Below are 13,336 nucleotides of genomic sequence, written 5' to 3'. Positions count from 1 at the left end.
AGCAAATAAATGAATGACAGTTACAGAGTATGACACGTAGACATCTAGCTGCAGTAAGACTTACGTATATACGAAAATATAATAGAAATGCTTTAACGCCTTTGAAAAATATGAAATTAAAAATCAGTCATTATAACATATTAAAAAAAAAAAAGAAAGAAGCAAATGCTGTTAGCATAGCCAGCCGAACTTTCTTCGCAGCAAAAACTTTCAAAAGGAAATTATTATCCTGAAGCCCTTACAACTTAACTGACGTTTTAAGAGAAAATTAAAAAAAAAAAAAAAAACAAAAGAAAAAGAGAAAGAGAAAGGGAAAGGGAATGGCTTCTCAATTTCAGGCACAAGGAGGAACTCCAATAACTACCGAAATGGCTACAGTAAGGCAGAAAAAACTATTTTTTTACAAAAAAAAAATAAAATTGAGAATTTATTTAGTTAAAAAAAAGCAAAAAAAAAAACAAGCTATTTTTTTTTCTCATTCTTTAAGGAACTGAGGCAATTGGTCTTTGGCACCTCCGCGATACCTATGAGAGCTGAATGGACGCATACACCCTTTACGTTCGGCTCATCTAAAGAGGAATTCTCTTATGGGTTGCGATCACCGCGTAACGCGACACGTGGCTTATTATCTGTAGTTCAGGGTTTCATACTGAAATACGTGCTTTTCGATTATAAATCGGGCAAACAGAATACAAACGAGTATGAATGCATGTTTTTTTTTTTTGTTTTTCTTTAAGCCACGACATCCAGGAAACTTGATAGTTTTTCCCTAATTGACACAATCCTCGATACTCAGGATTTGAATTTTCCTTTTTTTTTTTTCTTATGGAGAATATTAGTAAATAAAACGGTGTTAGCAGGGTTAGATAGTGCAATTTCTTAATTTGGGGCGTGTCAATTAGTTAATTAAATCAATTGCCAGATCGGATGAATTGCTTAATCAAGTCAGTTTCGATACCGGCTCTTGTGAATGAATGTAAAATAATATCTATGCAAATTTGTAAGTCATTCAATATAATAATGATTGTTGTTGTTTTTCAGTTTCAATATTCATTAGCTATAGCGAGACGGATCACAGGCCATCTTGAAGGTCATGCCTGCCATAAAATAAGAAATAATATAGGCAAGTTGGCTCATAAGAATGGCGAGGACGTCTAGTCGCCTAGACTAGATATGCATCAAAGTCGTCTCACAAGAGTAGATGGATAAATAGAATAGAAGAAGAAGATGAGTGTCTGCTTATCAATTTATTGAAGAGTTTTTCAGTCAAACAATTGATGAATTCGATGCATGCGCTATTATGTATATAAGAGTAAATTTATTTGGCGGTGTTTGGGGAAAAGCTTACCGCTTTCTTGTCTGATAGTGTGATAGTGAGTGAGAAATTCAAATAACGTACATAATTTGTTAGTAGTCGTCGTGGTCACTCATCAAATCAAAGAATATTTTAAATGAAATGATGATATATATGTATATATATATATATTATATGATTAGCGTTTTATGCCTATCCGGCGATATACAAAAGGCGGCTTTAATTTCGGCTTTGATGGAAATTCTACGCACTATCGCCGATAAGGGTAAAGTTACTATGGTCTTACCTTCACCCGACGATGAAATATTTGTGGAGCATAGTGCCACTTATTTTCACGATTCCATAACCGAAAAGGTCTTTAAATTGTAATTTCAATTGTTTTATAAAATTTTTTAAAAAGAAGAAAAAACCAAACTATTTCGCAGTTATATATATTCACCTTGAATCCTCACGATGAACTGGAATTCTTTATAAAACGCCATTATAAGCATGTATGTAAATGCAATTATCACAAAAACTGAATAATGATGAAGCGATGATTTATTATTATATTTTGCAGTTCACGGAGGAGGGAACAGCGGGCACTTTGCTCTTCCTCTATAGTGCCGTTTTAACGCGAACAATAAGCAAGTTTGTTTCGTTTCAAGCTTTTGAATATAGTTTTCATTTTCTATGAATTAAAATTTTTTTATTGCCACTCTCTGTTCTCCTAAAGAGTACGCAGCGATTTAGATTCGACAAAACAAATTCCGCTTACGATGACTAATAATGAAGAAGGTTCTTTAATGATTATTACTTTGCTATTGACTGGACGCGCTACCCCCTATATACATAATGGGGTTATTAATGTGGGCGATGAAAACAGTTATGTAAGTGTTTGTGTTTAACTTGTTTTTTATTTAACGCAAAGAAAGCAATTCACAGGCCATGCCTCAGTATGGTATTTTAAAACGATGCACAATTGGTCTCTTGCTATGGGAAACTGAGAATAGTCAGGTACGCCGTCCTATATCATATGCATATGTATTTAGCGATCCGATCGTGTATGCATTCATTTTCATTCGTCTTTAGTGTGCTTTAGTTTCACGTCAACCAGGCTCTCGTTTGAAAACACCCAACTATCCAATTTGGATTACTAGCTGTGCCGGGCATTATGGTGTTATGTTTAATCGTAATCCCGATCTTTTGCGTAATTATCATGCCGAGTCGCGTTTCGACTTGAATTATTATAGTTGTTCGGGTCGAGAGATCGCCATGACTATCGATAATCGTTCATGTAATGATCAGGTTATGGGCATGTTGGAACGTCAAATGTCTTCATCGGAGGGCAATAATTCCTTAAGTGGCGGCGGTAAAACGAATAAAGATGATCCAATAGGCGGGAAAGACGATAATAATAGTGGAAGTAATAAAGAGGAGTACACTGTTAATACGCCCCTATTGAAGTTGATACAAACTAAATGGGAGGAAGCACAAATCCGATTTCATGCACAACCTTCAATGCTCAGTTATTTATTTAGTACACAACAGTAAGCGATAGAAATAACAAACAACAGGATCAGTAATCCGACGAAAATAATATGTTGTTAGCTTAAAATGCAAATTAAAATCAAATCTCAATTGCAAATAGAAATCTTAACGAAATCATTTCAAACCGTTTAAATATATTGTATTTTCGCTTTTGCTTCAATATTAAATAAAATACTACTTAATGAAAAAAAAAACAAAAAAAAATTAAAAATAAAAAACCCATTTATTCCACTTGGGCTCAGCTCGTTAAGCGCAATAAAGTGAAATAAAACTCTACGTATTTTTATTCATTATCTTAACGATATCAAAATTTCGTTCTAGTCGTGCGATAAATGTAATCGAGCTTTTACCGCTACATTTCTATTCGTCCGATTAACTCAATATATATTTCGTTTCACTGACTTTGTTTTATTGACTCCTTTCCTAAGAAATCCGTGAATGTATTCTCAATAGTTCCGTTGAACAATTTTTGTTTTTTTTTACCACAGTTTATGTCAACAATCGTCCTAAGACATTGTCACCTCAATCATAATCCTCGATAGTTGCATACGGTTAGCATAGAATCATTTTCGTTCAAACCCTTACGAAGCCAGACGAACGAATGAAACTAGCTGCCTTTCTGCCTTACCTATGTTCTTTTTCGTCGACCTATGATCCCGAACCAAAACCAAAAATAAAACCTCTACATATCCATCACCAACTTCATTCCTCACGACAATCAAGTATCGCGATCGCAGTTGATACCTCATTACAGGATTGTGAAATAGGCAAGATCATTGTGCGAAAAGCACAAGTATTGATCTTAAGCACTAAGCGCTTGGTGTTCGATCGTTTCGGTTTCAGCATCTTGATATTCGACTTTTAGCTATTGCTATAACTTATATCGGTGACCATAGTGAATCTTGCTTAAAATAACCATTTTTCTAAGGTAAGCAATTGTGTTAACATGTGTATGGGATAGTCCAAGCAATGTATTGTATGCAATTCATCCAGACAATACGGTTTTCAGCGTTATTTATTGAAGGACGTGAGCCCGGGAAGCCGATTTCCTGCGTCGCGTATGCGATCTTTTCTCTTTTTTAATTTTTTTTCGGCTTATCTGGCTCTTTTTTTCAATATAAGTGGTGGGTATAAAAGGTTCGACCACTAGCGAATCTAATAATTTTATTTGTCTCACCACATTTTATCCCATGAGAATTTTTTTCTAAACAAAAATGTCGTAAAGAATTTTCATAAGCAAATCGCTATCGATTTTACCGATTGATGAGACAAACTCAAATCCAAGTGATGTACTCAAAATTTGTTTAGATAATATATAAGATTCTTAAGAATTTTATTTATTAATTTTTTCATTTTTATTATCATAAAAATATATGAAAAGAGAGGATTTTGTTTTTTTTGCATTTTGCATTATTTTATGTTATGTTTGATTAAAAATTATTATTTACATGTGTATATATGTATACCCAATTAATTTATAGGTTGATATTATAATAATATTTTTAATATATATATATACATATACATATATATACGTATATGTATATTTATATATTTGTGTATATGTAAAATACCATAATCCGTAGACTAACTAAAAGTTTCTCTTTTTTATCTTATATTCTCATACTATTCTTAAGAAATGTTTGTTGTTTTTTTTTTCTGTTTTTTCCGCTTTTTGATCTCATTTCTATAATTGTTTGTTTAACGCTGAACTAAACTGAAATAGCGATCGCGGTGTTACAGTACCGTCTAAACCATTTTCAGGCACATGCATGCAAATGCTTTTATTAACGCAAGAAAACTTGCATGTAACATATAAACACGCCTTTACAATATTTTATTTTTTAGATTTTGATTTATGTGTTTTGCCGCCGCCTACAATTTTTTTCGTTATTTCCAAAAAAAAAAAAAAATAGAAATAAAAAAAAAATAGTACATAAAAACAAGTAAGAAAGTTAAATTCGGTCGGGACCGAATATTTTATACCCATCACCGTTTCCCCTAACAAGGAACAAAAGAAGTGAAACAACTTAACCTTCATTCTCTATAATATGGAATGGACGCGTGAGTGTTTCTTTTTTTTGCCGCATAGGCGTGTGCGCGTGTGTTCCTTGAAAAGTTGGAATAACTTTGAAATTCTTTTGCAAATTTGTAGGCGATATATCTATTTTCGTTAACGGGAGCCTGTTTACCCCAGATATTATAGAGTTGGGCAGATATACAGATCGATAGGCCAACAGATAAACATGTTTTGGTGCTTTCTAAATTTGAAATTGGTCAAAACTTTGTAGACTTTTATAGAGGTTTTGAAGCTTGTTTCTGCGCCTTATAAAAGTAATTGAAAAAATATTTGTACAGGTGCTACAGTCGCGCCCATGAAATATGCGTTCAAATGTTCGTACATTTATCTGTCGAGAGCTTCATTTTTTCTTTGAGGAGAATGCTTACAACAGACATTACATAGACGGAGAGACGGATCGATCGTTTTAAAATTTGATGTTAATCACGAATATATATATAAATTTTATGGCGTCTGTGATTCTTCCTTCTGGGCGTTACAAACGTTTTGATAAACGCCTCATCGTTCGGTGATGGATATAAAAACACGTTTTTAATTTTGAAATTTCTGATGTTGATGGACGGACGGACACACTTATATCGATTTAGAATTTGATGCTGGTGACGAACATATATATATGCGTTGTAAATTTTTTGATGATGAAAATGTTTCGGCTACGGATATAACAATTAAAAACAGTATAGCGGGCGCGGTTAAGTCTTCTTTGTCATCGTTGATGACCGGCTTTGGACCACAACGAAACCATAATTGTGATGAGCAATGCTATATATGATAGTTGCATGAATGAATGAATGAAAGAATGGAATTTAGATTCCATCATAAATTCTTCTGCTTCGAAATATTAATGAAGTTTAAGTAAGTAACTGTTCACTGCATTATCACTGTTACGTTCTAGTTCAGCTATTACGATTTTTCTTGTATAATATTGTAATTTTAAAACAAATTTGTAGTATAATCGTAATTATTGTAATTTTTTTAATTTTAGTGTTTTTAATCTAAATCAATTATTTACAAAACATAGTAAAAACTGAGGAAAGAAAACTTATTATAAATAAGATAAAATCAAATGGAAAAGAATAAAATCACAAAAAAAAAAAAAAATAAATAAATAAAATAATAAAAAAATAAAAATACATCCTTTTATTTTAAGTACAGTAAATATTAATTCAACATTATACTTAGCAGGTAATAAACAAAATTTCCTTTTATATATAAAAAAATTTAATAAAATTTCTAATTTTTTATTTATATAAATTTTTGTTTTTTTTTTTTTTTGTGCTTTGCTTAGTGTGTAAACGATTACAGTCTTTAAAAAGAGAAAAAACTCGATTTTTTCCAATATCTGGCTATATATATATATATATATATACATACATATATATATACATACATATATATACATATAACTTAGTTAGTAAACCCGCTGGCCTTAGTATTTTGCAATTTTTTAAATTTTTGCAAAAAAAAAAAGAAAAAAAAAATTAAATCCACAGGAAATAAAGAAAAAGGAATAGTTTTTAACGCTTAATATTACTTTAAATTAAACTTGAATTGTAAATCCGATTATATTTTGATTGCCGAAGGAAAATGCATAGGTTTTCTCTTTCACACACAATATTTGCATTTCATATTATTCACATCCAATACATCCAATGCATTAATACTCTCACATATAAAAAAAAGACAAATTAACGAGAACACAAAAGCAATGTCCGTCCCTAGGCGATTTCTGATTAAAGGAGAAGATTAATCATACGATATCCATGCACAGTTAGTTATAAGGACTTTGTCAAATGAAGAAAGAAAACCTCACAGGTTTTTTAATCTTCGGACCTTAAAAAATATGTGGGCCTAAGTTCATTCAAACAAAACAAAAACTCGTTAATCCACAAGACACACGCACACATACACACACACGCACACACACACACTCCTCCTATACCCCCCTAACAAATGCGCCCATCTAAAGCAGCTTAGCATCTTATGCCAGTCAATGAAAATCAGATATTTTCCGAAAGTTGAGTTACCAACCTTTGCAGAATGATATTAAATTAAATGACATCCAATAAAATTACATAATATACATGAGCCGATAGCCTGTGTTGCTAGTGCTCAATCTCTTTTTTTAGTCTAAGAATTCATTTCATTAGTCTAAAATTAAAATAATAATATTAATAATAATACATAATATAGGGCTTTACAAAGTCTGTTGCTTACATTGATTTAAAAAAAAAAAAAAAAAAAATTCTTTTTACTCTATGACATTGACTGACGCTATTCAAATTAGGAAAATGCTGCTCTCTAATACTAATGCTGTTCTCTTCTAGTCTTCTAATGGACTATAAAATTTTATCATTTAAGCTTATATTGAAGCCCTAAACTTAATTCAAAATGATTGAGATATCGTTAATGTTAATATGATATAAACCGCGAATAGTGAAAAAATCAGTCCGTATTTCGTTATTAATTTTCACGTAGTTAAGTTGACATCAAATGCTCGACAGAGTTAATTATACGAGGTATATTCAAAAAAAAAAAAAAAAAAGGACTTTTTAAATTTTTGTGGACTTTGTTTATGTTGGTACACATGTCCCCATCCTATCAGATATTTTGCATTTTTATTTCTTGTTTGATGTGTATAAAGATTAGAAGTGTTTTGGAGTACTTGGCGATTTGTTGGCTCTTGAAATGCTCCAACGATGGTATTTGGCGAGACTACTTTAAGAAAAAAAAAACCAAAGCTGTTCAATTTATCCAAGATGTTAAGGATGATGCCCGTCCGCGACGGCCGAGCAAGTCAAAAAGTGATGAAAGCATTGAAGCAGTGGAAAAAATTCCCATTGAGAACCGTCAAATCACTAGGAGAAAAGTTCCCGAGGATGTCGGCGCATCACGTATTGATCGTGCCATGCAAAAACAATACCGTAACCAATTCTCGGCTCTCGTATTCAATGGATTTGGCTCTTTGCAAATTTTTCCTACCTCTGAGAAACTGAGCAAACCCATGAAAAGACGAAATTTTGTTATGATTAAGGAGATGAAGGCCGCATAGCGAATATCAGAAATGCTTCGAGATTTGCAAAAACCGCTGGCACACAATCACATCTAAGGGATATTACTGTGAAGACTGTAAAAAACAGCCATTGATCAATAAATAAATATTTTTCGAGAAAAATAAAAAGTCAGTTTAACTTTTGAACACACCTCGTATACTAACGGGATACATATATGAAAATATTTATAGGAATTCATAATTTGTACACCAACTTCGTGATCAATGAATGGATCCTTTTATACTTCAAATGTGTTTTCAAATGTAATATTGACTTTAATATAACATAGTTGGTATCTTTAGATACCATTAGATACCGATGATGATGAACTCCAGTTCATCGGGTTATTATAATTAAAGAGCATTCAGAGAATGACTTTTTAACTGACACAGATTTGCTTTTATTGAGAAGAATACTTGCGTTAGAGTGTTTCCCTATATATTGATTGAATGACAAATGAAAAGAAAAAAATCAAGTTGAAATTCTTACATATATATACATATATATATATGTGTATATATATGAACTTTTAACTAAACAATCGTTCGAAATAGAAAGCAAAATAAAAATTGTATATATATGTATATATATATATATATATAAATTATATAAAAACATTTATGTAACAAATACTGCTACAAATACTTGCAAAATAAATAAAATAAATAAATAAATAAATTAACCCAAAAAAAAAAAAAGGAAAAGAACATTCGTTCTTTTGCATTACCACCGCGTCGCCAATCAAATGCGATTTCCTTCGACCCTTATGTGTTTTAGTTAGGATCTGGTTAGAAAATTCGCTGCATAAAATTAGTTCAAGTTAATAGCGGAAATTAGCAAATAATGAATTTGTGGAATACGCACACATACACACACACACACATTTGAATTGTTTTCAGATGCAAAGGTAATGCATTTTACTTGAAAGGAAATATTTGGTATACATTTACTTTGGCATAGGATGACTCAATGGATAATCTTTGGAATATGTGAACTTTGACCTTAATCTTAAAAGTAGAGAGAATAAAGTAACAAACACGTGTTCAAAGAGTGCAAGAAATGACAGAACAAATTTGAAAAATTATTTTATAGGTCGTACGAGCTGTTTATCTAAATCAACTAAATTCGTTCCACCATATTTCGTCATATTTAAACTCTCGGCCGGATGATTGCTTTTCGTCTGTGTATGCCATGTCAATATCTATTGAAAAGTGAACATTTTTTTTCTAAAATATTTTTGCAGATAAAATTGAAATTCATTACTTACCTCACTGCAATTATTGGCTAATAATTGAATGTCGGCATTATCTAAAGGTGCTAAACTTTTTAGAAAACCATCTTCTTCGTAGCCCGGTTTATAAGGCATTTTCGCTTGCGGTCGTTCGTGTAAGAATTTCACACTTACTGCAAAACCGGCCATATCCACAGGATATTTTCGGCCACCGATCCAACCATCATAAAAGCCCTCAATGTTGCCTCCCTTAACGATCGGACTGCTGACGCCTAATTTTGTTACTAAACCCACCGGCCACATTGAAACCTTTTTAGTATAACGCATCTAAAAAAAAACCGAACACATATACATGACTCGATATACATAACAACGAACGAGATTTACAGAGTGTTTTACTTGTTCAAAAATATTGATGTCGTATGTATTATCATCGTCAGCGAAATAGAAGACACCGTCTGTAGCATTTTCTCTTAGCCAGAGCAAAGCACGATTACGATTTGAAACACCGCGTGGCTTAGCTTTTTTGCTCTTTCTATATTCGTCTGGCATAGGTGCTGTAAAGAAATCAATATTGCAAATAAATGATTTTTGATTCGATTGCAAAACACCCATCAAAATAGCTCATCGCATTGCTGGCGTGACATTGCAACACGCAATTTCACCCCAAAACGTTAAATCTCTTCTCATAGGAAATATTAGATGATTTCGGAAAATCATTTCAGTTATTCACAGCGTAGTTAATGCTATTTCTCACAGCCAAGTGAACTGGCGCTTTGTGAAAAGATTTGTTTAATTCTGCGAAATAGCAACATAAAAAAAGAAAAAAATTATTCAATGCATAGAGAAGAAGAAGGTGTATTGAGAGAAAATCATTGCAGCTAAAGCTCGTTTACAAAATTTCGTTTCGATAAATTTTGATATTGAAGATGTTCTAGAGCTCAGTTCAGTTCAAGCTGATAAAAACGAAATAAATGGACCGTTCATAATAACGAATTTATCGAGTATCAAAATTTCGTCTTTCATTTTAACCAAAAAGAAAAAAACCAAATGGCTTTCCGAACAACCTAACACATGCAGCTATAATAACAATAAAAAAACATTTGATTGTAGGAAGTGAAATAAACTTAACTAACAGAGCATAGACGAAGTATAAGGGTGTCCGTCCTATAAATGCCAAATCAATAGACGATATTTGTTGTTTAAAGTTGATTTACTGTGTTGTATATAAAACCGGTCTGCTCTAGCCTTATTACGCTCTCTTCCCAACCGAGCTGAGACTAACTTACAAAATATTCGTGAAGGTGCGTTTTTGTTTCGCTTTCGAAGCAAACAATAATCGGGCAACGCAACATTAGGTCTTGCGTTGCGAACTGATCGCTTCACTTTGTGAAAGTAGCTCGTAGTTCACTACACCTTCTCCTCTTACCGTAGGCACAAAGGAAATTTCTTCTTCTTTGAAGGTCGAATTTTCCTCAATCCAAGACTCGCCTCCAGTGACAAGCCACTTTTTGAAAAGGGGTTCTTTTCACGTCACTGCAGAAGCAAATCGCACGTTGAGAAGCGTTTCATAAAGTTGGTCTCCGTCAAGGCGTGTCGATTCCAAACTTCATATCATCCGATTCATGTATCCCATCTCGCGTACACTGTATTGCGGATTTTCAGCGATCCGTGTCCGTCGTTTCTGGGTCGTTGCGGCCTTCATCTTTCAAATCAACTCTAAATTTCTTAAACCAATTGCAGACGGTTTTAATACTACTGTTGTATGGTCCCCTTCGCAAAAGGCTTATGTCGTCTTAATAGAAAGCGTTCAGAATCATTCCTGATTTTCGCATTAAAGAATTTGGAATAGCATCAGTTAGTCTCTTTGTCACCGTATGCGAATAGACGGCTACTATTAGACCTACCTTCACTTGAAAAGCGAAGGTTTATATTAGGTATCTCCATCTTGGTTAAGCTAATATGTGGTGGCGTTGACTCGCCAGTCTGTTTGCGAAAGATAAACTTTAACGTTCTTCAAGAAACTCCATATTCATGTAGATATAATTGCAAGCTTTTTAACCCATTTAGGGTCCTTTGTAAAAATTGAAAATGGGTTTATAATTTGGGATCAGTCCTCCTTAATATGCGCAATCTGGCGAGCGCACCTTTCGTTTCGCAAACGGAATCAACTATATTTAGTATCGGGTGCCAAGTGCCCACTTGAACGCTCTGCCCTAATAGTTTAGCATTAGACTTTTATAAGATTTTTAATGTTTGAATTAATCTTAAATTAGTTAATATTTTGCATAGCACTCTCTCGCTCGCTCTCTCTTTCTTTCTCTCTCTATCTCTCTCTCTCTATATATATATATACTATGAAGGTAATTACAACTTACCGTATTTTTCGGACTATAAAACGCACCGAACGATAAGACGCACTTCAAGTCCGAAAGATACGGTATGTTCTGGAAATTCTATATTCACTCTTATCCGATCATTGATTGAAATTTTTGCAAGGAAATAAACAAATAAACAAAGGTGAGTTTATGAGTGCCGCGTTCCTCGTGGAGTGCTAGACAAAGGGCAAACCTTTCGTGGTTGCGTAATTTCTGCTTTATAAAATAAGAAATCATTAAACCTTTCGAAGATGAACGCTACGTACGTGTGAATGTCCTCAAATACTGTACGCATCCTGTGTTAACTAGATTCGTTTCAAAGGGATTTAATAACGCATATGTTACGCCACTTAGGCTAGTGAAACCCGTGCAAGTTACGTGAGAAGAAGTGAAAGGAAAGGAGGAAAGGGTTTTGTTGGTTTCTTTTTTGTAGCGTTTTAGAAAGATTGAAAGGAATTTTCGGTTTGCGGACTCTTACCTAAGTAATACTCATAAGGCACTCCAATCCTGTTCAGAGTATTTTCCACTATATCCGATGTGTTGTGCGCATCTTCTATTACCAGCCATAGCAGATTAATTACATGTTTTAATGTATAACCCAAACGAGTTAATTCTGCCAGTTGTTCAGGACGGCGATAAGTCGGGGTGATCACATACAGTGGTGGCTATGAAAAATTTTTAAGAGATTGTTAGAATTAAACTCAAAACAAGTTAGCAATGAAAATATTATTTATATATATATATATATATATATATGTATATATTTATGTATATATTTATACTATATATAGTACTACAGACATATATTTATAATTTGGCGTTTTTATTTTTTTTTTATTTTTTTTTTATTTTTTAATTTAAATTTTTTAATTTTAATGTCATCCTTTCCTGTATTCCAATACAAGATCGATATTTAATAAGACTGTAGAGCTTTAACTCTTTCTGTTCAAATTATTTCCTCTCATAATTTCTCATTGAGATAGATAGTCTAGTGCTGAGTAGATAGTAATGTGCTGGGTCATATAGTACCTGCAGCACAACACCAATTAGCGGTCATACGTCAATTGGGTATGATCATGCCGAAACTGGTTTAACATTAGCTTCATAGAAACACTTATTGATAGTTGATCCTTGCTTTGCATATCGCTTTTACGCCAGATGCTTTATTCGAACATATATATGTTTCGAGAAACTGAAGAATTGTTTTCGTGGAAAGCATATTTCTCAAAGATACCCACCCCGAACAGACAAAACCAGTGTGCTCGCATGCGTCATCTGCTCGAGAGAGATAACTCAAGAAATTTCTATAATCAGTCAAAACATTTGTGCCAAGTAAAAACTTTCCCCTATAACGGTGTCTGTATATTTTCTATAGCTATTCCTATATCAATGTCTATATGTATGTTTATGCCTATTCCTATGTCTATGCCTGTTATTCGTTTTGCTTTTGGTCGTAGTGGCAGCGCTCTGCCCAACTAATGACCTTGCACCTTCGCACAGCTTATCTCGAGATGGACTCTTGTGATTTGTTGATACCCACTGCCGAAGTATGTCATGCGAAAGACTATCACATTTCTTCAATCTCTCCTTGTCCGTCAGTATAACCATGGCGTGATTTCTACTTCCGGAGATCAGGAAAGCGTATTCTTCAAATATGCCCAAGCCGGACGACAGACGAAAACATTGTGCTTCTGCCTATGTGCTCTCTCTCTCTCTCTCTCTCTCTCTCTCTCTCTCTCTCTCTCTCTC

General features: G+C 33.3%; 2 protein-coding genes across 4 annotated transcripts in view; one reads left to right on the top strand and one right to left on the bottom strand.

The window, feature by feature from the left end:
* Window positions 1-294: 294 nt before the first annotated feature.
* LOC119632172 (inactive ubiquitin carboxyl-terminal hydrolase MINDY-4B) lies at window positions 295-2,848 on the top strand. Its single transcript, XM_038024965.1, has 8 exons — window positions 295-377; window positions 488-699; window positions 1,498-1,669; window positions 1,741-1,806; window positions 1,875-1,945; window positions 2,031-2,184; window positions 2,240-2,311; window positions 2,387-2,848. Exons 1-8 carry the CDS (start codon window positions 321-323, stop codon window positions 2,846-2,848), a joined length of 1,266 nt encoding a protein of 421 aa, XP_037880893.1. The 5' UTR covers window positions 295-320.
* Window positions 2,849-8,594: 5,746 nt separating this feature from the next.
* LOC119645109 (galactosylgalactosylxylosylprotein 3-beta-glucuronosyltransferase P) overlaps window positions 8,595-13,336 on the bottom strand; it is an 11,068-nt gene continuing 6,326 nt past the window's right edge. For 2 of the 3 annotated variants that reach the window (XM_038045021.1, XM_038045023.1), the window contains 4 exons: window positions 12,066-12,252; window positions 9,609-9,766; window positions 9,246-9,536; window positions 8,595-9,179 (listed from right to left, as the gene is read on the bottom strand). In XM_038045021.1, the coding sequence (XP_037900949.1) occupies window positions 9,060-9,179; window positions 9,246-9,536; window positions 9,609-9,766; window positions 12,066-12,252 (756 nt within the window). In that variant the 3' untranslated portion in view covers window positions 8,595-9,059. Of the gene's footprint in view, window positions 9,180-9,245; window positions 9,537-9,608; window positions 9,767-9,791; window positions 10,008-12,065; window positions 12,253-13,336 lie in introns of those variants that run through there. The other variant, XM_038045022.1, reaches the window with a different exon arrangement.

This window comes from Glossina fuscipes, unplaced genomic scaffold (genome assembly GCF_014805625.2).
Source record: "Glossina fuscipes isolate IAEA_lab_2018 unplaced genomic scaffold, Yale_Gfus_2 1, whole genome shotgun sequence".
Lineage (NCBI taxonomy): Eukaryota > Metazoa > Arthropoda > Insecta > Diptera > Glossinidae > Glossina > Glossina fuscipes.
The sequence above is the reverse complement of the archived record's forward strand: the minus strand, read 5'-3'. Positions and strand labels throughout refer to the sequence as shown.

What these genes read in the sequence shown, in the direction of transcription:
- LOC119632172 (XM_038024965.1), top strand. Translation starts at nt 321, where the DNA reads ATGGCTTCTCAATTTCAGGCACAAGGAGGAACTCCAATAACTACCGAA. An exon ending in GGCAAACAGAATACAAACGA is followed by an intron (nt 700 to 1,497) that starts GTATGAATGCAT and finishes TTATATGATTAG; the next exon opens with CGTTTTATGCCTATCCGGCG. An exon ending in TGGGCGATGAAAACAGTTAT is followed by an intron (nt 2,185 to 2,239) that starts GTAAGTGTTTGT and finishes AGCAATTCACAG; the next exon opens with GCCATGCCTCAGTATGGTAT.